At 33.8% G+C, this 23,221-nt stretch overlaps 3 protein-coding genes across 4 annotated transcripts in view; 2 read left to right on the top strand and 1 right to left on the bottom strand.

The window, feature by feature from the left end:
• LOC111702517 (H/ACA ribonucleoprotein complex subunit 2-like protein) overlaps positions 1–2,433 on the bottom strand; it is a 9,430-nt gene extending 6,997 nt beyond the window's left edge. Inside the window, exons 1-2 of the mRNA XM_023474236.1 lie at positions 2,367–2,433; positions 2,005–2,065 (exon numbers count right to left, since the gene is read on the bottom strand). Of these exons, the coding sequence (XP_023330004.1) occupies positions 2,005–2,061 (57 nt within the window). The 5' untranslated portion in view covers positions 2,062–2,065; positions 2,367–2,433. The remainder of the gene's footprint in view (positions 1–2,004; positions 2,066–2,366) is intronic.
• Positions 2,434–4,271: 1,838 nt separating this feature from the next.
• LOC111702490 (polyadenylate-binding protein RBP45) lies at positions 4,272–11,922 on the top strand. The gene is made up of 16 exons (XM_023474199.1): positions 4,272–4,394; positions 4,635–4,686; positions 5,106–5,187; positions 5,947–6,051; positions 6,798–6,888; positions 7,344–7,433; positions 7,708–7,827; positions 8,418–8,493; positions 8,798–8,895; positions 9,374–9,454; positions 9,516–9,611; positions 9,718–9,935; positions 10,007–10,056; positions 10,287–10,422; positions 10,863–10,986; positions 11,333–11,922. The coding sequence occupies exons 1-16, from the start codon at positions 4,284–4,286 to the stop codon at positions 11,372–11,374; spliced, it is 1,572 nt and encodes a 523-aa protein (XP_023329967.1). The 5' UTR covers positions 4,272–4,283; the 3' UTR covers positions 11,375–11,922.
• Positions 11,876–23,221, top strand: part of LOC111702489 (SH3 domain-binding protein 5 homolog) — a 13,208-nt gene continuing 1,862 nt past the window's right edge. Inside the window, exons 1-13 of one of the 2 annotated variants that reach the window (XM_023474198.1) lie at positions 11,876–12,001; positions 12,608–12,790; positions 13,404–13,502; positions 13,993–14,106; positions 15,900–15,982; positions 18,117–18,179; positions 19,488–19,543; positions 19,727–19,839; positions 20,451–20,562; positions 20,773–20,831; positions 21,367–21,496; positions 21,973–22,050; positions 22,721–22,787. In XM_023474198.1, the coding sequence (XP_023329966.1) occupies positions 11,898–12,001; positions 12,608–12,790; positions 13,404–13,502; positions 13,993–14,106; positions 15,900–15,982; positions 18,117–18,179; positions 19,488–19,543; positions 19,727–19,839; positions 20,451–20,562; positions 20,773–20,831; positions 21,367–21,496; positions 21,973–22,050; positions 22,721–22,787 (1,261 nt within the window). In that variant the 5' untranslated portion in view covers positions 11,876–11,897. Of the gene's footprint in view, positions 12,002–12,607; positions 12,791–13,403; positions 13,503–13,992; positions 14,107–15,899; positions 15,983–18,116; positions 18,180–19,487; positions 19,544–19,726; positions 19,840–20,450; positions 20,563–20,772; positions 20,832–21,366; positions 21,497–21,972; positions 22,063–22,720; positions 22,788–23,221 lie in introns of both variants that reach the window. The other variant, XM_023474197.1, reaches the window with a different exon arrangement.

The raw sequence follows: 23,221 nt of genomic DNA, 5'->3' as shown, positions 1-23,221 counted from the left end.
AGGATGGCACATTTATTTATTCAGAAATACATGAATAACAGTTTGATTTTGAACATTCAAATTGCAGATACATATTTGTTTTATCCACATGCAATTTATTTTTTAACGAGTTTAAAGAACACGAGTTTTTTATTTCTAGTGACAATGAATTCCATATTTGTGGTAGGAAAACTTTGGGAAATTGTTCTAATACTTTTCCTATAGGTCTTTCTAATCTTAAGCATTTTGTTCGGTTTTGATGAGACAAAGCACAACAAATATTATTAAACGATTCAGGAAGTCGTTCATTGAAGTATTTGTACATAAAAATTGAACCTTTCAATTGAAGAATATCATACAGTTTCAAAATTTTTAGTGTTCCAAAAAGTAGAATTGTATGTGCATTGAAGCTTGAATTTCAAACTGCTCTCATAGCCTTTTTTTTTCTTGATTTTTTTATTCTTAGAAGCACCCCAACATGTTATTCCGAATTCCATGTGACTTTTCTAAGTGTATTGTAAATAGTTTTTCTTATTTTTAAAGGTAGTATATTTTTTACGCTATTTAGAGCAAAGTATGAACTAGATAACTTTTTATTTAGTTTACTAAGGTGATAATCCCATGTGAGATATTCATCTAGATGTAATCCTACAAATTTTAAAAACTTTTCTTCACAATCTTCTCCAATTTTATTAATTCCTAGTCCACCAATCATTCCTAACATCTGGTATGAATAAATAAATAAAGACTTTTAAAGTTTAAAATGGAGGTTAAATGCCTGGGTACTATTTTTTGACAATACACATGGCATATTTTCATAATTGTAAGTGACATTTATCAAACAAAAGTTTATAAACGCAATGATAAATCGTAAATAGAGCGTTAGTGTCATGTTTATGTTTGATTTGAATGAATCATTTTTTTTCAATGTCTCCTTCAATTAAGATTATTTTAAAAAGGATATTTCAACCTAACTGCATCTTGAAAATTTAAGGCATTTGGTTTAAGTGACATTCGGATTTCTGCCCAAGAAACAATTGAGGAAATTGCTAGAACTAAACACTTTTAAGCTATACGAAAACGATGATTCCTCATTATTGATTAGATTCAGGTTTAAAGGTGTCCCACGAAACTTAACAGAAGTAAGACGACTTGAATCTTTCATCTTTAAAAAAGGCGCGGCATTTTCGTAAACCTTTTCTCGAAATTTATTTCTAGAGTTTTATCACAATTTTGAAGATCTAAAACAACCTTATTGTTAAGTTTCTTGGTACACTGTACACATCTTTTAATAGTGATATATCGTCTTCATAAGCGACATTTATTAGCTTATCTATAGAATAAATTTTTTTTTCTTTCTTTTTTAAATTCAATTTTTTTCCACGGCAACGCCAGGCCCTTAAGTTAGTTTTGTAAGAAGAGCAACTAACTCAATACAATAATTACCACGAGTCTTGCAAATCTGCAGAATTCAAAAATGTCATCTGTTCAATCATGAAAATGTCCCTGATGTTAAAAAGAGCATACACAGGATTTTAGCGAGAGGGGAGTTTTCAAGCAAAGTGCTGAAAATAGCCCCCCTGGGCTATTTTTGCCTTAAAAATGCTGTTATTCTATATAGTAAGTCAACTACATGTCCCCTATGTAGCCCATTGTATTTGTAATTCAAGGACGTTATATTATAATGTATCTCTCTGTATATAGGTCTTCATTACTCTCTGAAGTCCTAAATAGTCTCCTAAAGACTATCATTAGTCCTCCGTTCTTTATTCTCCCTTAATCCTCTCCTAATGTAATCTCCCCCTGACCCTCATGGGGGTTGCGGGAATACATGTCAAATAATGCATAAAGCTGTAATTGTTTATCAAGTATGGGGGAGGAGAAGATTTTAGATAAAAGGGAAATACTACGGTAAAATTTGAAAATAAGTGGCGTGCAGCGCCAAGAATATTTTCAACTACTTTTTAAGGGGGAACCCCTTTGAAGATGAGGGTAATTACAAAAGGAAGTTACTTAAACCCTTACCTCAGCTTCCTGTGTAGTGTCCATCTCCTCGACCAATGATTTGTCTTTCTTTCCCATTTTACTGAAATATCAATTTAATTAATTAATGGCGAAATATAAGTCAGATAAATTAACATGTAAGTGTCTTTTCGGAGAACAAGAACAAATAGATAATAAATTATGGTGAGTGAGGGGGGATATTTCAAGAATTCGATATTTATATCTTAAAGACATTGTCCCACGAGGTCAATAATCTCAAAAATGTACTTGAAACTAAGTAAATAATAATATGGATCGACAAAAAATGCTAAATTATTAATAAAACTGCAACAAATTTTGACTGTGACTGTATTAAAAATTTTAAATCAAATTGCATTACTTACGTTCAAGAGGGGAAATCTTTGTTGTTTAAATTTTTTGACTTCTGAGGCTCTCAGCACACCGTGTGGAAAATAGTTTAATGTGACGCGGTAAAGGTAGCTTTTAGTTTTTACAAAGACGATCACAAGACAATCAATCAATCAAATAGTTCAAAAAAATTAAATAAATGAAAGAGCAGCTTTTTCACATAGTTCAAAATACAGTCCTCATGATATATTTTTTTTCATCCAAAAATTATCTTTAGATAAAATGCAATTCTTCTTAATAATTACAAGGTCACCATGACAATGTCCGTGAAAAGAGAAAGCCATCGCAGGAATGCCCCGTAAGATTTTCTACAGTATTTTTCAGTTCTATTTACACTTCAAATAGTTAAAAACTAATTTTCATTTGTTTCTTCCCTGATATAAGTGTAGTAAACCGTGAGACTTATTCAACTGAGGCATAGAAAGACGATTTTTAGGAATTTTTTTTATTTTTTATTTTGTTATAAAGCAAATAGTTACACCATTCACTCTAATAGCTGGAAAATTCTTCTTAACAACTTTGTTCAATACAAAACAAATCAACAATAGTATTTTCATTTATAGAATCATAGAGAGAAAAAAAAGTCTCATTCTATCTTCGTACCTATTGCTGTAATGAGTTGCTTTTCGCAGAGCTCTCCATTAATTAAGGTTTAATCAAAATAATTTGCAAGCGTAGCTTGAAAATTAATATATTAAGTGAGGTGGGATCCTGTATACTGTTTACTGCACATGTGCGGTGTTTGATGAGTAAAGAATAGTATAAAGAGTGAAATTTGGGGTCCATCCTAGTATACGAATTTTGGACCCCCTCCCCCTCCTAGCATTTTTGCACATGGCCACCTATTCTTCATTTTTCAGCAAAAATATTATCATTTATGTTTTCATTACTTTAGGTTAGGTTAATACAATTTCTGGGCCAAGCGCTGCGGCTGGGGCAGGCTAGGGGGCCGAGCGCTGCAGTGTTACATATCAGATTCATGTTTCTTCATTTTTCAGCAAAAATATTATCATTTATGTTTTCATTATTTTAGGTTAGGTTAATACAATTTCTGGGCCAAGCGCTGCGGCTGGGACAGGCTAGGGGGCCGAGCGCTGCAGTGTTACATATCAGATTCATGTACAAAATTAATAGGGGGGAGGGGGATATAAAAATCGCATGTTGGGAAATTACCGAAATTTGGTCGAACAATTATAAAACTGTTGTTTTATTGTCGTTCTACAAGCGTACCTCACCCGTTTGAACTTTAAAACCTTATGTGCCCTTGAAAGATAAACTATTTTCACTTCACAAACAACGATTTTTAGGTTTAAATGTTTTATTAAATAAAGGTTTCGGATCCGTCTTAGTATACAATAATTTATGGACCCCCCGACCCCCCTCAAACCAATTTTGTGCATGACCACTTTTTCAACAATTTTCAACTAAATTAGTATATATTTAGGGTTAGGTTAGGATAAGACACTTTCTTGGCCGAGCGCTGCGGCTAGGACAGGCTAGGTGGCCGGGTGCTGCGGCCACATGGTCAATTATATCCATGTCTTATCTATATTTATAGGAGGGGGGGGGGGGGATCCAAAAAATTTATATTAGAAAATTACAAGGTTTCAATGCACCAGCAGTTTTAATGTGATGCCAATTTAAAAATTTCTGAAAAGAATTACTTGTAACGGATAAGTTCAAAGGATCATACTGTATTATTATGTAATGTACTGCGTATAATTTGTGTACATTTGCATGAAATGTACACTTTAAACACCTTTGCAGGTTCAAAGAGACTGATAAAGCTCATATCGAGAATCTTTCCCCTTTATAATATTCTCTACTATGTGATTTCGTGTTTATTGGATTATTGAAAAATCAATTTTTTTATTCTTCAGATTGAGAAAGTGATGTCTGGTAAGAAGGATCCGCGTGAACAGGATCCCCTTGATCCTGAGAATGATCTATTCTGGGATCCTGATCTTCTCCGGCAACCCCCTCCTCCTCCTCCTCCATCACAGGAATATTTTCATACAAGAGTTCATCATAAACCTTTTTTATAAAACAATAATTAAGAATTTTCTTTTCTTATTGTTTCCCCCTCCCCCCCCCCCCTTCGTAGACGTTGCTGAATTTCTGCTTATCCCAAATTTTATTTTTAATAATTATTTTTTTTCTGGACTAAATTATCTGATCAATATATTATCATTTTATTTTGAAATTCTCCGATTTTGATGTGAATGACTGTAAAACTGTTGAAGGATAAATACAGTTTAAAACCTGTTGACCCAGCACCTAAAGTAGAACAAGAAGGTAATTTTCTACAATCTTTTTTGTAATTATTGATTGATTACTAGCTGATGAGAACGGCGTTGCCCATGGAATTTTTAAAACACTTTTATTATATATATATTATAATAAATAATAATATAATATTTATAGATGTAATGAGGCAATTATTACTTTTTGCTGACTGAAATATTATTTTGCAAAAATCTCTTTTACTTTATAATCTCGCCTTGTTAGAGGCTTAACAATAACGGTATTTCTATACTTTGTTTTTTTATTTATAAATAGAAGATTTTCTCAAAAAATGCTGCAAAAAAAATTCAAAGCCTTTGTAGCATTTTTTTATCTTTTCGGTTGTTAAATATTATGCGTCCACTTTAGGTGCAAAACCTTTTTCAATTTCTTTCAATTTTTAATTTATTTTTTAATCTTGAATTGTTTAGCAATTAATGTATCGACGACTCTGAAAAGACCGGCCGGACCTGCTGCACCATTTGACACTCAGGTCGACACAGCGAGTATAAGGTGAGGTATTAAAAATAAACTGGAAGGGACAGTAAACTTAATATCAAATGAACCTCCATGCAATGAATGCCATATTTACAACGGTACACTTGAAAGCTTAATCTGATTAAAAATGTTGAAGAGAATCGTCAACTGTTTCTTAAAACCATAAATCAATTTAAACATTTAAAAAACATGGATTCCTTTTTCATACTTGAGTTACGCTTACAGTCTCTTTGATAGAAATTTAAAAAAATCACTTTAAGGTCGTGTTTAGAAACAAAGAAAAGGGTAGAATCATGGATCCATGAAATATGAAAAAATGGCTCTTAATATAATGTCTGGTGACAAGAATTAAATGGAAATAACATTTCAATTAATAATGTTTCAGGATTTTAAATCACACCCAGAATCTTTTTCGTTGATTTTTTTTACCATTTTAGACACATTTCTAAAGAGGCTTTTTTTTCAGAAGTCAGATTTAATGAATAATGAGGAGTAGTTCAACTAGGTATGGTTAGTTGAACCAATCCTCAAGTAACAGTCCATTCCTTAATTTAACTCCCTCTTGGCGTTCAGAAAATCAGACTTCGATCTTGTGCAATGCCAATGTGCATCTATTTACTGCCTTGTACAACTATTGAACCGCCTTTTACAACTATTGAACTGCCTTGTATAACTATTGTACTGCCTTGTACAACTATTGTACTGCCCTGTACAACTATTGTACTGCCTTGTACAACTATTGTACTGCCTTGAACAGGTGTTTTTGTATTGTAGTGAGCCTGATGCTAAGAAGCTGCGCGAGACTGCGCAAGCTTTCGGATACGGAAACCAGAATCCAGGAGAACAGATACGGGTCAGCGCAGCTACAGAAGGGTTCAGGTACACGCTGGGGCGGCTTTCGATACTTTCCAGGGAGGGTGACGTCCCCCTTCCTCCTCCCCCTTAAGCCGCCAATGGGTACACAATTTTAAAACATTGGTTCAGAGTTGTATCTTTAGACCCGGATCGGCAAAAATATCCGGTTCCAAGTGCCATAATCTGTAAAAATAAATAAATATTTTTTTTGACAAATATTAACGTGTGACACATGATATTAAATACTTTTTTCATGGGCTTTTCAAATATATAAATGAATAAAAAGTTTTCAACCATTTCTGATTTTTTTGAACCACCGACCCGCCGTTTGACTGTCCCCCACCCTACCCTATGCCATGCATCAAACTATGAAGTTAAAAAAGATCAGCGCCATTTCACACATTACTTTTGACTTTTTGTTTTTGTTTTTGTAATTTTTGTTTTGTTAAAGAAACAAGTCAGAGTTATAATACCCCTCAGGGGAAGTGGGGGGGGGGGGGTAAAATTGTAAACTGGACATCAAAAGACAAATTTCTAAAATAAAAAAAATCATTCTTTTTGATACTTCTTACTCATAAAATATTTTATTTTCCTCAATCCAGCTAATGAAAATATACACCTCTGAAAGAAGTAAAATGTGAAGGAATGTTTTTGAGTTGGATATATTTTTACAGCACTTTATACAGACAGAAAACTACAGTACCAGATGATGTAACGATGTTGATTAAATGAGATTATAAAAACGATATATTTTATATATTATTTTATAGGAAAATGTATGTTGGTGCCCTTCACATGCACACCACAGAGAAAAGTTTAACAGATTATTTCTCACAATTTGGAGAAGTTCAACATTGCCAGGTAAAGTTTCGCTTAAACTATGTTTGTCTTTATTCTGGGGGATTTTTATNTACTGTCGTTTTTATAGTTTGAAAAGTGTTAAAATTCCTATTCGTTTTCCTATGGTGGAAATGCAAAATTGTTTTTTTTTGTAGCGAACCCACACTTGAAAATATCAGTTTTCTAAGCTAAAATCATTAAAAACTAATTCCTTCTTGATCAGACAAAGCTTTTGAAGGTTGTGAATATGGCATCACCATCTTACGATGGAGGGTCACTTAAAACAGGATTTATTATTCCTAACTCAACCAACTTTTTTGGAAAAATTTGGCCGGGCGGGGGAAAGATGTTTTTTCTACATAAAAATCCCCCAGAATAAAGACAAACATAGTTTAAGCGAAACTTTACCTGGCAATGTTGAACTTCTCCAAATTGTGAGAAATAATCTGTTAAATGCTTTCATTCTGCTCGTTTAGGTTCTAAGGGACAAGGAGACTGGGATGACGAAGGGATATGGGTTTGTAACCATGGCAAGTGCCAATATGTGCGCTAAAGTATTATCAAAGGTTAGCTTTTGGTTAAATTTGGGGGAGGGGGTGTAGTTAAAGTTAACATTTTTAATTGGCAGCAGGGGGGTGTCCTTTAATAATTTGATAACAATAATTAAGATAATTTAATTTTAAATGGAATTTGTTTAAATTTTAAAGTAAAATATTTTGCCGTAAATAATAAAATACCCCTACCAATTTTGTTTTAACAAATAAAAAAAGATAATTTAAAGGAAATTGTAAAAAAAAAATTATAACAAAAAAAGAAAATTTTTTATGAATTTGTGTTTAGTCAGTTCATGTAGTGGATAACAGAACTATCCGGGTCAGTTTAACCCACAGTACCAAGAACCTAGATTTTAAACCAAAAAATCCTAAAAACTACGAGGAAAAAATAGATCTCATTCATGAGGTAATTAGACAATTTACAATTTACATTTTAACTGATCTGTTGTTTAAAATCATAAATATTGAATAATTTAGCATTAGAAGTTCTTTTATAGTTTTATCCGTTTAATATTTTTTTTCTTCATAAACGCTTTTTTTTAAACCTTGATACACGAATTGAGTGATGGTCTCGCTTTATTAACTAATTATTCAGGTTTTTATAAATTAATATATTAATATAATTTTGGATTGATTGATTTATTAATTATTACATTAGGTTGATTGATTAATTAGGTTAGAATCAATTGATTATGTTTGAATGATGGATATGTAAAGGAAAGATGTATATTGAAACTCTACCTCATAATGTTGGATTGATTGATTAGTTGATGGATTGTTATCGGGGTTAATTGGTTGGCTGATTGATTGATTGATGATTGATTGTTGGACGGGTTGATCGGTTAGCTCATTGATTATTGGATTGAAAGATTGATCTATTTATTGATTGATTGACTTTAAACTCTGCCTGATATACTTTAATTAGTTGTTAAATTAAGGGAGAATATATTTTAGAATTTTGTCTGATAATTTCGGATTGATTGATTGATTGATTAGGTTGGAATGATTGATGTACGTGAAGGAAGAATATATGTTGGAACTCTGCCTGATAACGTGTCTCCGAATATTCTAGGCAAATTCAAACAAATCTAAAGTTTATGCAAAATTTCGTATGATCCAGGATTTCTTAAAATATGAAATTTTTGCAAAACATTACTCAGGTATTGGTGAACCCTCTTGAAATTGATTCAAAATGGATTTCAAAATGAAACTATGCCCACCCCTAAAATATGATATGGAAATTCTACTTAATTGAAATCCATTGCATTACATTAATGAATCAAATAAATAAAATGACAATGAAAAATGTTAAAAAGATATTTTAGAATTTGAATTGAATTTATTTTCTGATTTTGTAAAATGTTTGATTTGTTTAGCCTCGCATTTCTCTCAATACGGTATAGTGACCACCTCTAACGTGAGTAGGGCTGTGCACAATACAATGAAGAAGAATTTTGGTGTCGTGAATTTTAAGGTTAGACTGTCCTCCTTTTTGGAATTCGATTTAAAATTTAACTCTCTGTTTTTTTTTGACAATTAACACCCTTTTGTGTTGTGCTTAGGATCCGGATCCGCCAAAAAAACCGGATCCTAGGGCAACATATCAACCAATTCTGCAAAAAAAATCTTTTCCTCTCAAAACTCGTTCTGAACTGCTGAATGGTTTTTAAAGTTGTTGCATATAAATTTAAGCGAAAAGAGAAAGAAAAATAATTCGAAAACTCTGGATCCATTTTTTGTCAGTGCGGATCCAGTACCCGGACCCAGACCCGGATTAAAATTAAATGGTTCCTAAGTACTTATTTTGTGGACGGAAATGAAAATTTCTGTTATTTCTTTGAAATTTATCTGTCTAGCTTTCGAGTACCACCATTTGGTAAATGAATATTGGTTAACATCTTAAAAATTATTTCTGAAGTAGTGAAATTTTTACCTAAGTTTTTATTTTCTAGGAAACTATGGCCGTGAAGCGTGTTTTACAGAATCCACGACATTATATAAACGAAAAATATATTGATGTCACACTTTCTAAGGTAAATTATTTGACTGAAAAAATGATCAAAAATTATTCTTTGTTTATTTGTTTTTGTTTAGTTTGGTATGGAAACCCTCTTGTCGGACTCCATAGTCTGGTTGTGGGGGTTGGACTGGTCGGTGAATAACGACGATATTTCTAGACATTTCCAACAGGAAATTCAAAACAAACAAACAATTTATTCTTACATTTTCATATAAATTTAATGTTTAATTAACGTTTTTAACGAATCTGATGTTGACTTCTGTTTTCGAATCTCAGTTCGGAGCAGTGTACCATGCTATGCACATCTTTAACCCTGTGAGTGGAGAAAAACGCGGATATGGTTTCGTGGATTTTGTTGACGAATCATCTACCAAGAAATGTCTCGCGGCATCCCAAAAGAGTCAAAATCGGTTTGAGGTGAAGGGACAGCGCGGACATTTTGGTAAATTTTTGCCACAGAAAACCAAACGCGATCTTATGTACATAGAAGATAGGTAAGCTATTCTGAGCAAAGTGATCTAAGAAAACGTTAGGAATAAAAGTTTTTGAATTGAAATATTTGTAGGTTTGGAAATCTTTTGTTGAAGCAAATGTATGACAAGGTTCCAAGTTCAGGTGATAAAACACAACTCTTGAATGCTCTCATTTTGGGATTCAAATTCCCAATTAAATTCAGTTAAAAATGCTAACACATTTGATTTGGGTAAATAATTAATCTGAACAAATCAATTGATTTATTTTCATAGTTGATCGATTGGAACAAATCATGTTTGATCTCATCTGACAAACAATTAATTTTAACAAACCCTAATTGATCATATTTGATGATTGATTCATTGGTCCAGGAACGTGGGGTGGTGGTAAGGATCACAATGACTCTATCCGAAGTACAGGAGCCCGAACTATAACCTGTAAACTACCGAAGCAAATGCTTCCTGTAGTAGTGGGAGATGATGGCAAGATTGTTGCTGATATCGCCAGGTATAGCAATTAGGGGCATTTATCTTTTATAACCTCCCCCCACCTGATTTCAGAAGATTTGAGAAAAAAAAAGAATGCAAACGTTTTCTCTCTTTTTGATTCATTTTACTTAAAATGTCTGTTAATTTCGTCCCTAATTAATGAATTTTGCCATGAAAAGTCTCGAGAATCTTGAAAAAATATCTTCTCCCCACTCTCGATAGTAAAAAGGTGTATCAATTTGTTTCTTAGTATTTTTGTTATGACTTTTTATTTCAGTGAGTTAAATTTTTTAAACTTGATAAACAAATAAATTTTTGAGCATTAAGTTTTGAATTTTAAGACTTTTTAAAGAAGGATAATATCGTTTGTCCGTCTTTTAAAAGAAATAAAAAACACTCCACATTTTCTTTTTGAATTCAATTGAATTTAACCAACTAAAAATGATCCATAATTTATAGGGATAGCAAAACTAAGATTACGTTGATAAAAGCAGCGCCCCAGGAGACTGCTTGCTTATTTCATATTGTGGGAAATGAACAGAACTGCAAAACAGCACAGTACATGATGCAGATCAAAATTAAGGAAAAGATCAACATTTTTCATTTTTTTGTCAATCGTTTGTTAATCAAATCAAATCAAATCAAATCACTCAAGAAATGTCTTCCATTTTCCAGTATTTTTATCGAAGTTAATTCAAATAAAAATCTAGCATATCAGAATTGAACTTTGACGGTACATTGGCATAGCCTACTTCAGAATTCTAAACATTATTTAAAACAAAATATACTTTTACTTCCATTAAATTACTTATTTTCTGATAGCCTAGTTTACAGATTATCAAATAAAAAATGGATCAAGATAAAATAATTTGTTTTCAACGATTTGTTAGTTGTTGCAAATGAAACCATATAAAATGTTGAAACTGCAGGAGCGAGTCCAGAAAGGAACAGAAACCAAGCACTCTAGATAGCAGGGATAAGATAAACATTTTAATACCAGCACTTAAACCAATCAAATCCAAAATCAACAAAAACAAACTTTTTGATAAAGTTCAAGGCTACTTTTGTGTTTTAGTGAATGTGAATAAGTATTAAAAGTGAATTTTATAACGAAATTTCTACTCCAGAAAAAGTTTTGGTTGAATAAATGAAGTTCATGATTTTTTATCAACTCCACTTAATGAAATTGTTATGCAGTGCACTTTTTATTTAATGTAAAGCCATAAAATGTAAAGTTTATAGTACACATGTGTTTACGTACAGTGTACTGTAATGATGTTACAACTCTAGTTTCAGACTAAATGTAAAGTTTCTGGTGCACATGTGTTTACGTACAGTGTACTGCAATGATGTTACAACTCCAGTTTCAGACTAAATGTAAAGTTACTGGTGCACATGTGTTTACGTACAGTGTACTGTAATGATGTTACAACTCTAGTTTCAGACTAAATGTAAAGTTACTAGTGCACATGTGTTAACGTACAGTGTACTTCCATGATGTTACAACTCCTGTTTCAGACAAAATGTAAACAAAATGCGAGAATGAGTTCATACAACAGGAAGGCGGAGGCAACTCCGTTTTCCGAAACTTATGCTAGGTTAGGATGTTTTTAGAAATATTTAGAACTAGGCTTTAAAACCGCTTCGCGCCTAATTTTGAACATTTTTCTCTTTGAATACATTAATGCTAAACCAGTAGATAAAAAAGTTCGCGGATTTTATGAAAAAAGCGTGGATTTCAAAATTTAACGAAAATTTTTGAAATTTTTATCATCCATAACCTTTCCTTGGGGTCAAACAAAGTATATAGATTGAGTATTGATAGTATTGGGGAAGCTACGGAAAATGTTGAGTATATTCTGAGTTGGCTCACCCCTAGTAAATTCTTGTTGTATCCGCCTCTGAATTAGTATAATGAATTTCTTTTGGTACTTGTTAATTTTCTTAAACTCGCTAGTTAGTGTACAATGTACATTGCACATTGTACATTGTACATTGTACATTGTACATTGTAGATTGTACATTGTACATTGTACATTGTACATTGTACATTGTAAATTGTACATTGTACATTGTACATTGTACATTGTACATTGTAAATTGTACATTATACATCAATACAATGACATTGTACAGTTGTACAATGTACAATTGTACATTGTACATTGTAGATTATAGATTGTATGTAAAATATATATTTCCAGATTTCCGGATGGTAACATGGAGTCAAGTCAATTAAAAAGAGACATTTCTGGTACCAGGGACCATTCTAGGGGTCTCCGGGACCAATCTAGGGGCCACCGGGACCATTCTAGGGGCCACAGGGATCAGTCTAGGGACATAAAGGATCGGTCAGAGAACAGAGGTCGTCTTGGGACCGACAAAAGGAAATTATCAATCTTCTGGTTTCAATTGTTGATTTATTTTATGTGCGGTCGTCAGACCTTTTTTTTAAATGGGGAAAATGGCTTAACTGATAATAATTTAGATTTTCCACTGTTAATATTGAAATTGAAAACCTGTTTATTTTAAACAATAATTTGTTGTTTAATTGAGTTGAGATTAAATCATGGATGGATTAATGAAAATTGATTGTGGAAAAAAAATAATTAATTTAATTTGAGCTTTTACAGGGAAAAAAAGTTCCAAACCGTACTTATGTTCCAAACCTGACATGGAGTGTCAGGTTTGGACACGAAAATTATGAACTTGACGTTTTAGTAACTCTTCCAAGTTCCTTTGCCGACATCAAATATGAATGAAAGAAACTATTTCCAATATATTATTAAGCACGACGAAAATTACAATTATTTGTAGGTATTTAGATTAAAATTATTGTTATAAAAATGTAGCCTTAACTTTTCTCAATTAAAGCATGCTGACGGGTTTTTCTTCTCGACTCAAATTGAAAAGTATGCTCCATTGCTATGCTTTTTCAGTATTTATTTTTGATTTAACCAGTTCAGAAACCGTCTTGTGATTGATAATATGTCTGGCTAGGGATGAACCTCAATCATTTGAAATTGAGACCGAGGAATTAGATCCCAGGGTTCAACAGGAACTCGAAAAATTAAACTCATGTACGGACGAGATTAACAGGTGGATTTTCATCCAAGGGTTTATACTTTTAGGAACAATTATTTTCGATGATTTTTGGGAGGGGGGGGGGGTAGGTGAAAATTTGAACATCAAATGGCAAGATTTTTAACGTTGAAAGAGACCCACTAAGTAAAGAAGAAAATACCTGATTTACAACGGTACCCTTAAAAGCTTAGTCGGATCAAGTTGGAATTAGATATCCATGTTTATGTTTATAGTTAAACTGTTTATTTTTGTTTGTGGTTTCTTTGCAAAAGTGATTTAGCTCTTTTTTTTATTAAAAGAAACAACGGAGAAATTCACAGCATTAAAGGATTATGGAGTAAGAATAATGACGTTATCTTTCATATTCCAGATGAGATTAAAGTTTCTAGGTAAGTTTGTAAATCAGCAGTTGATATCTTTGCATGGAGGGTCACTAAAAAGTATGCTTACAGTCCCTTTTAAAGGTGACTTATTGAATCTAATTTTTTTCTATTTTATAATTTAGATTAGAGGTACAGTTAGATGATGCTAACACTGTATTCCGATTTCTGCTCTCAGATTCTACCCATCATCTTAAAGCATTGTCTAAGAAAATTGGATCATGTATAGAGAAAGCAAGGTAAATAAACACTACAAAGCATTATCTAAGAAAATTGAATCATGTGAAGAGAAAGCAAGGTGCACTACAAAGTAGTGTCTAAGAAAATTGGATTTTCAGAAAAAGCAAGGTAAATAAACACTTCAAAGCATTGTCTAAGAAAATTGGATCATATTCATGAACAGAGAAAGCAAGATGAATATACACTACAAAGCATTGTCTAAGAAAAGGGGATCAAGGTTAGAAAAGGCAAGGTAAAGAAAAAGACTAATAGATAAAATGATATCTTTCAGTTTCAAATTATTTAGTCACTTGGGCAGTACAATATTCTACAACTCCAAGTTGAACCAGCCAAAAAGATGCATATGGTTGAATTGTCTGACAGTCACATATCATTAAATCCGATCCAGGTTTCACTGACCTAGGGTCAAATGACAGGGTAAAACAACCTTGGGGTCAGACGACATAGGGTTAAACAACAAACAGTCAAGAACACAACAAAGTGTAAAACGACTAAGCGTCAAAATGACAAAAATATGTCATTTAATTTTTTCTTTTAATATGTGAAATAATTTGTTGTCTCACCTTATTTTGGGTCAAGTTGGGTCAATACAATTTCTGGGCGGAATGCTGTTGCGAGTTTTTGACCCTAAGGCGTTTGCCCTTATTATGAAGCTCAGTTTGAATCCGAAACTCCCAGGTTGAATGCTAATAACTTTTTATTATTTATTGTATTGAGTTATTATGAGGATGATTTTGTTGACTTAGGAGTCGCTGATTGTTCTCTCTGTTTAGTTTTTGTTCTTAGTTTTGAATATCTCTTACAGCAGCTCACAGATTCTATATTCTATATTCAATATTTATCTTCTTTTAATGATACTCACAGTAGAAGATTCTTTGATGTATGATGGAATCAAGTTCCATTTTCTGGGTACCCAAACTCTGTAGTACTTCTTACATTTGTTCTGGAGATCTGGGTTTCAAGATTTAATGGGCTATTGTGTTTCTAGTAACTGGGCTGTCATTTATCCTGCTAAGCAAAGTTGCTGGATTTACATCACTGAAACCTTGAAGTATTTTGAATGTTAGTATCATGTCAGCATGTTCTCTTCATTCCTTCAGCAAAAGCAGGATCAGCTCATTCAATTTTTCTTCATAAGATTCACCATGGAGCCCAGAAATCATATGAATAGCACTCTTCTTAACTTGTTCTAAGGAATTCAAATCAGCTTTAGTCCATGACAACCAGGCTGGGGTGCAGAACTCAAGGTGAGGGTGAACATAGATTTTCTACAAGTTGACATAAAATGTCTGTTCCTGTAATGAAATGCACTAGAAATAGATCCAAGATTAAAGTTTGCTGTTCTGGCAGCCTCTGAGCACAGGCCGGTAGGTTTTTAAGTGACTTATTTACGAGCACCCAGAGGTCCTTCTCTTCTTCAGATTCACCAAGCTGAGCCCCATTCATAAAGAAATTAAATCTGGGATTGTTTTTTCCAACATGGAGAATTTTACATTTTGAATTAATAAACTTCATATCCCTGGTGTCTGCATCTCCTTCTGATCACATGACATGACCCACCTTGGGGTCATCTGCGAACTTTTTAAGGATAGATATGTCACCTGCTGCAATGTCGTTACCATTAATGAAAATTATAAACAAAGAGGACCTAGTACACTGCCTTGGGGTACCCCAGAGAGAACCTGGATCCACTCTGAAAATTCACCATTAAATATAACCTGTTGTTTTATATCACTGATCCAGTTGTTAATCCATAATCCATTAATGATAATAATAATAATATTACTACTAGGCCTTTTTATGAAGCTCAGTTTGAATCAATGAATGCCCAGGCAGAATGCCAAAAAGCTGCAGTACAATTCCAGAGAGCGGCAGGTAAATAAATATATAATATTTCAGGGGTGTATAATATTAGGGTGAAGGTAATTATTTTAAAGGGAATGAAAACCTGGGCATCAAAAGGCAAGATTTTTTCTCTTTTTAGTATATTTCCCCGAAAATTCATTTATTTACCCCTTAAAAATCATTTATTTTCACCTAAATAGCAATAAAACCTTAACATTATTTTCTGCAAAAATACCTAACTTTTGGGGGAAAAAAATAAAGTATTTTCAAATGGGGGGATGATTTTTAAGAAAGAATACACTACTTGTTTGTGCAGACCGCCACACACTTTGCTATCAAGTGTATAATCTCTAGTAAAACCAAGTTCTATTATTGAGTTGCATTCTTTTCAAAGGACAATGCTGAACAGTTAGCAGACCTGATTTGTTCTCCCCCATCATCAGAGCCCTATGAAACTTTGAAGGGCTGCTTGTTTGACCTTTATGAGTTGAATTCTTTACAGTGTTTTGAGTCCTTCAGCTGTCTTCCTTTCTCAGCTGATATGAAGCCCTCTCACCTGATGAGCAAAATGCAATATCTGCTACCAAAGGATCATAAACCTGGTTTTTTCATTCATTGACATTTTCTACTTGGTTTTCCGACTGGAATTTCTCTTTTAGTCCAGGAGGATATCAAGTACCCCAGTGCCCTTGCTAGGAAGGCTGATGAGCTCTGGCAGAACAGTTATTTGGCCGCCCTCAACAAGTTATCATATGCATCAGATGACCAGGAAGTTAAAGATGTTTTGCTGTTTCCTCCTGTCTGCTTCCCGTTCTCCTTCCCATGCTAAGTCTGGGAGATCAACCTCTTCAAGGCATTCATCCTCATCTTGATTAGTCCTTCAGGGTGGTGCTGGTACCACAGGTCTCTTGGAGAAGAAGCTTAGCACTGCAAGAGTCCATGTTCTTATATTCTGGGAAACTAGTTGGCCGGCAGGAGGAGCAAGCTCACTCTCTTCCGGTTGGGAAATCCTCTCTCATCTATTTCCTGGATTCTCTCTCAGCTCTGGAAGGATTTTTTATGCCATACAGTAGCTTCAATATCAGTTTTCCCTGAGTCAACTTGTATCGATCTGGAGCAGCTCGCAGTCCTGCTGGTTCTCAAATGTTTGTTAACAGCAGGGGGGATTCTCTACCTTGTTTTGGTGACAGTAAACTCCCCCTTAAGTTCAGCTCCTGCAGTTTCCAGTGGAGTTTTCGGATCCAGTGACAACCCTTATCTTGGGTTCAGATTTTCTCAGAAATTTTTCTCTCCTGGTCGGTGTGGCTGGTGGAAGGGTGTTAAGACGCAGATTCTCTGGATGTTATATCCACGGGATCCTCACACACCTCTTCAACACCTTTCACCTCAGGTCTGCTCCCAAGGAGATCAGGAAGTTGTTGGCTGATTATCCTGACGTCCTCTCTTCCAAGCTCTCTTGTTCATAGAAGAAGCTTTCCTAGAGTGGCCAGACAAACCACGATAGCTTCATCTTGTCAACCTTGTAGATGATGTTGGGGGGGGGGACCTCTGTGGCAGAGCATAAAACGACCTTTGTAGGCTCTAACCTAGCTTCATTCCACGTAGCTGGATACTGTATTATGTAATACTGTTTCCATTCACAATACTGTTTTTATAAATGTTTTAAGAATAAACACTTGTTACATTTGATTTATGTTTTGCCTTTGTGTGAATTATTTTAAAAATTTTATTTTAGGGCGCTACACGATCATATTTCTAGCAAAAATATTAGCTTTAGTTTATTGGTGGACTTAAAAATTAAGACAAGGGTGTATATTTTCTTGAAATTCCCCCACACAATATTGAAAATAATTTTTTTTGGGGGGGGGGGGAAGGGGGAAATTATGAAAAAAAACTTGCCTTCTGATGTCCAATCTTTCATTTTTTTCCCAGAGCATTAAAAATCATGCAGGGGGGGGGAATATATACTCCTGATTATTAAAAAAGTTATAAAATTTTGGGACAAATATTTTTTTATATACCACTTCTTGGATTATTTGAGTATCAAAACAAAAATAAGGGCCAAATCAGTTTAATTTTGATCAGCGTTATAGTTTTCGACCTTTTATTAAGAACTTAAAAAAACAGTTTTTTTTGGTTTTAATCTAAAAATCAATGTTTTCAGGAATACATGCTGCTGCTAAAGAAACCATTAGTCTGGCAGAGGAAAGATTCCTTGACAATTCAGGTTAATATCTATTATGCTGCTGCTGAATGCTGATAGTGCGAACACTATCAGAATCCTACCCATCAACCCAGACTCCAAAATTGGCAGTCCGGCATAGTATTAGCATAGTGCAATGATTTATGCTCGCGCGGGTGGCTACTGGGTTATAATTCCCAAGTAAGTGACCTAAACCCTCACCTTTTAAAGGGACTGTCAGTGTATAAGGATGGGGAGGGGGACGAAACGTATTACTCACCAGAAAATTTAGACTGTGTTCAAACATTTACGTAGGATGCTTGTATTGTATGTCAACTCAAAAATATGTATTGTAACTGCAAAATCCAACGATAAAAAGACCAGATTAAAATATTTTTTCTACTTCATATTTTCTTATCCCAACACAATGAACTTGAACATGCTTCAATATGATTTAAATAAGAAATCCATGATTAGTTTTGCACATAAAAGCCTGCACGCTTTAATATTTGATAACATTTTTTAGATTTTGTGTTTTTCAAGTTTAACATAATTAAGAACAAAACTAAAATGCGATACATCAAACAAAAGATAAATTGGACCAAAGAATTCATTTCTGAGGTTAAAATAGACATTGGATCATTCTGACCAGTGCGCTAGTAGCCAGATGTTACATTATGGGTCATCTTACCACAAATATTTACATGTTGTATGTCGATTTATAGGTAATTGGGCACAAAGAATCTATTTCTAGGGTAAAAATGTCTTTTGATCACTCTGATCAGCATGCTAATAGCTAGCATTTGCTGTATTGGTCATCTTAACATAGATTTTACATGTTGTCTGTCGATCTACAGGTAATTTGGCACGAGGAATTCATTTCCGAGGTCAAAATGAATATTAAGATATTATGACGGTCATTGGTGTACTAGTAACAAGTTGTTACAATATGAGTCATTTACTACAGATTTTACATGTTGTATGTCGATTTATAGTGAGTCCAATTCTTGAGTTAAAACATCATGATAGCACTGTGATCGGCGCACTGACAGCTCACAGTTACCTAGTAGGTCATCTTACTATATGTTTTACATGTAAAATGTAAAATTTAGGTAGACACAAGGATTATATTTATTGGCTAAGCAATTACACTTGAGAACTCTGATCAAAGTGCTATTACATTTGTTTAACCCAAGAAATGGACTTGTCCTTCTCTATTACTTATAAATCTACTTACAACATGTAAAATATGTGGTAAGATGAACTATAACGTAACTTCTGGCTTCTAGCGCGCCAATCAGAGTGTTAAAAAGTGAAATGGATATGCACTGATAATGAAAACACTGTTTGTAGGTGAATGGCAGTTTGACAATGCCTGGCAGGAGATGCTGAATCATGCAACTATAAAGGTAAACCAGGGGTGCATATTTCCCTGAAAAATTATTTCCCATTCCCCCCTCCTCTTTTAAGAATCTTTTTTATTTATTTACTCACTTACTCACTTACTTACTTACTTACTTATTCACTCACTCACTCACTCACTCACTCACTCACTCACTCACTCACTCACTTATTCACCTATACTGAAACAGGTTATGGATGCTGAGAAGCAGCGAACTGCTAGTGAAAAGGAGCATCTGGCCAGGAGTGCTGCTTTTAGCTCTGCAGAAGCTAAAGTTAAAGCATTGGAGAAGAAGCTCTCCAGGTTGGTTTTAAGGTTTTCTTTAAAGGGACTAGTAATAGTTGTAATTTGAACAGAATACACTGTTCACTCCGTGCTAGTGTACACTCTCGCAGTTTGTTAGCACTGAATTTCCCTGTATTATATATAAATAAGAACATCTACGAAAGCCTTGATCCAGCAATGGTTTAAAGGTTATCGTTGTAAATGGAAGGTCACTTTAAAGGGAATCAATCTAATTTTAATGTGATAAGGGATCAGACTTTACCCCATTTAACTTCTAGAGTACACTCCATTTAATGCCTTGCTTAGGATCCGGATCTGGATTTGGGCTTCCTGGATCCCGTTCTGGAAAAAAATACGGATCCACGGGTCCAGATCCAAGGAGAAAAATATCAACCAAAACTGCAATAAAAAATGTTTATCTTACAAAACCAAAATCTGAAATATGGAAAAAAAATCAATCTTTAACATAATAACAAGCTAAGAAAAGAAGAAAAATAATTTTTTTTTAAAATTCAGTACATCTTGAAGAAATGTTCATGACCTGGATCCAGATTCATTTATTTCCAGTGCGGATCCAGGGTCCAGATCCTCATCAAAATTAAAACACTGCTTTAATGTTTCTATTTCAGGCATATAGAGAAAAGTAAACCCTACTTTGAACAGAAAGATGCGTTTAACAAGGCATTAAACTCAGAGAAATCTAGAATACAGACTCTTCAAGCCAAAATATGTCAAACAAAGGTGACAGTTTTAAACTCGATGTTTGTTCAGGTATTCTCGGCTTCTCAGTTATTTTGTACCATTAACAAAGGGGACAATTATGCAAATACAGTAGTGACGAATATAAGGAACAAATACTTAGGGCACTGACATATTTTTGCACTATTTTTATTTAACTTTAACTCGTATTTTATGATAATCGACAATTTTCACAACTAATATAATTTCTAGTCTCAATATGCGCAATCACTGAGGAATCTAGAGGATATATCAGAATCAATTCATCAAAGGTAATAAAAAATTAATCCAACGTTCATTTAATTGTTTTCTGTTCATGTCATCTCTAGATTGAATCGTGAATAATAGGACTTCCGTAAGAATCCTGGTTTTTTTATTTTATCTTTTTACAGTATGTCTATTGTCTAAATTATCTTAAAAGTTAGGGTTTCCATGTGCAAACACTTTTTATTCAATTTCGGGAACATTTTAAGTAATTTTGAGAAACTGTCTTTAATAATAATAAGCAATATGTTCACATCCTGACTATAACAAATTAGCCTTTTATAAAATGCACAACTATTGCTAGCATGCGTTAAATTTTAGAGCAATTGTACGCAAAATGTGTACTATAGTTCAGATATCCAGATCATTAGAGACAAAGGACAAATTTAGTATCCTACCGATAAATGTGCAACAAGATAAATTTTGAATTTGGACATTTTAGTAAGTCAGCGGCAGATCGAGTTTTGTGCTATTTTTGTGAAATTGCGAATGGAACCCTCACTTTAAAAAAATCTTGAAATCTGTTAAAATAAATATTTTCAGACGGAAGACGAATAAAAGACTGGTGGATCTGAGAGAAGATTTTGATTCCCTGACCTACGACCTTGACCTTTGTCATCTAGACGCAGCTAGCACCAGCAGTATTGCTGGCAGTCAACTCACTATTTCAGAGGTACAAGGTTTCCCACATAATATTATATCGTTTATAGCTCTGAATTCAGTTTTAAGGGGAGAAATGTCATGTTTCTCTAGTATTATGTGCGTATTTTGGCTTTAAAGCTTGGAGATAATCCAATATGATATGGTACGCTCTGTATATTAAAATAACAACACTGTATTCACAACGGTACCCTTAAAAGCTTGTCGGATCAAGGAGGAATGAGACATCAATATTTAGAATTTAGACAATTGCCGTTTCTTTAAGAAAGTAACTTGCGCATTTTATAATGCAGGAAATTGAAAATTTATAGCGAGGAATTATTAGATTTGAACAATTCACAGACTCTTAAAATGACAGTATCTTCCACATTATTGATCAGAGAAAAGTTTCCAGGGTACCGTTGTGAATCGGCATTGTACACTTTGCATATAGTGTCACTTGAAAATACACTTACGTCTTACAATCCCTTTAATTTAAACATTGTTTAGAACTCTGGCTGTGACTCTGCCCTGGGTAGTGCTAGTCTAGTCGGGGAGGGGAGTATAGTTGATGAGGATAGTTTACAGGTTAAAACACAGGCAGGGACTAGATAAATATTTATTTTTATTATTATTATTATTATTATTATTATTGTTATTGTTATTGTTATTGGTATTGGTATTGGTATTGGTATTGGTATTGGTATTGGTATTGGTATCGGTATCGGTATCGGTATCGGTATCGGTATCGGTATCGGTATCGGTATCGGTATCGGTATCGGTATCGGTATCGTCACCGTCACCGTCACCGTCACCGTTTCATATTCAAAGAAAGCTTCCTTTGTGATTTTGTCATGAATTAAGATGGTCACTTCGGATTAATATTTTTTTAAATATGCTCGAAGTGCGATTTTATTGCATTTGATGCTAATACAGTTTTTCGATTGAACTTTTAGTCCTATGAATCATAATCATTCAACCTACAGAGTTTTTGAACTGTCATATTTGATAAAAAAAAATAAGTCTTAAATCAAGCGCTTCACTGATAGGAGATGCATTTTTCAGATCTTTTAGTTTGTTACATTCATTCTTTCATTACGTTTCCTTTAATCCTCATACTGGCGGAGTTTCCGCTATGTGTATTGGCTTTTCAAAACCAGGAACCCAAAATATAAGGCTTCGAAGCAGGATATTGAAATGATGATAAACGAAGAAAAAAAATTGCAATATTAAAAAATTGAAAAAAATGTTTTTTTAGGTGTCAAGAAGGTATTCTCTACCTGAACAGTTGAATACTAACAAGCTGGTTTCACGACCCCCAGCAGGTACTGATTTTGATACAATGGTAGGCGATTATATCAATACAATAAAGACAAGCATAGAAGTCATGAGAAGCAGTCTATTAAAAAAGCTTCTTTTTGATTACTTGTAGACTTGTAATTCGAAAAAAGCATGTGAACAATCAAAAGGGGGGAGGGGGGGGCCACAAAACGTATTACTCTCCGGAAAATTTAAACAGTGTTTAAACATAACTTAGAATTGTCGTAGGAGGCTGATTTTTTGCATGCAAACTCAGAATTATGTATATTACGTGCATTTTTTGGTTTTGAAGGAATCTGAGCAAAAGTGCGCGCGCGCGCGCGTTTTTTGTGAAAAAATGCGACTTTTTTGACAGTAAATCAATGTTAACTTCATTAATTGCACTTGAAAATTTTTCCTGACACTCTTGAAACAAATATGCGCTAAAAAAATTCAACCC

Source organism: Eurytemora carolleeae, unplaced genomic scaffold (assembly GCF_000591075.1).
Source record: "Eurytemora carolleeae unplaced genomic scaffold, Eaff_2.0 scaffold117, whole genome shotgun sequence".
In the NCBI taxonomy this organism is placed as follows: domain Eukaryota; kingdom Metazoa; phylum Arthropoda; class Copepoda; order Calanoida; family Temoridae; genus Eurytemora; species Eurytemora carolleeae.
Note: the sequence above shows the minus strand (reverse complement) of the source record. Positions and strands in the feature narration are given on the sequence as shown.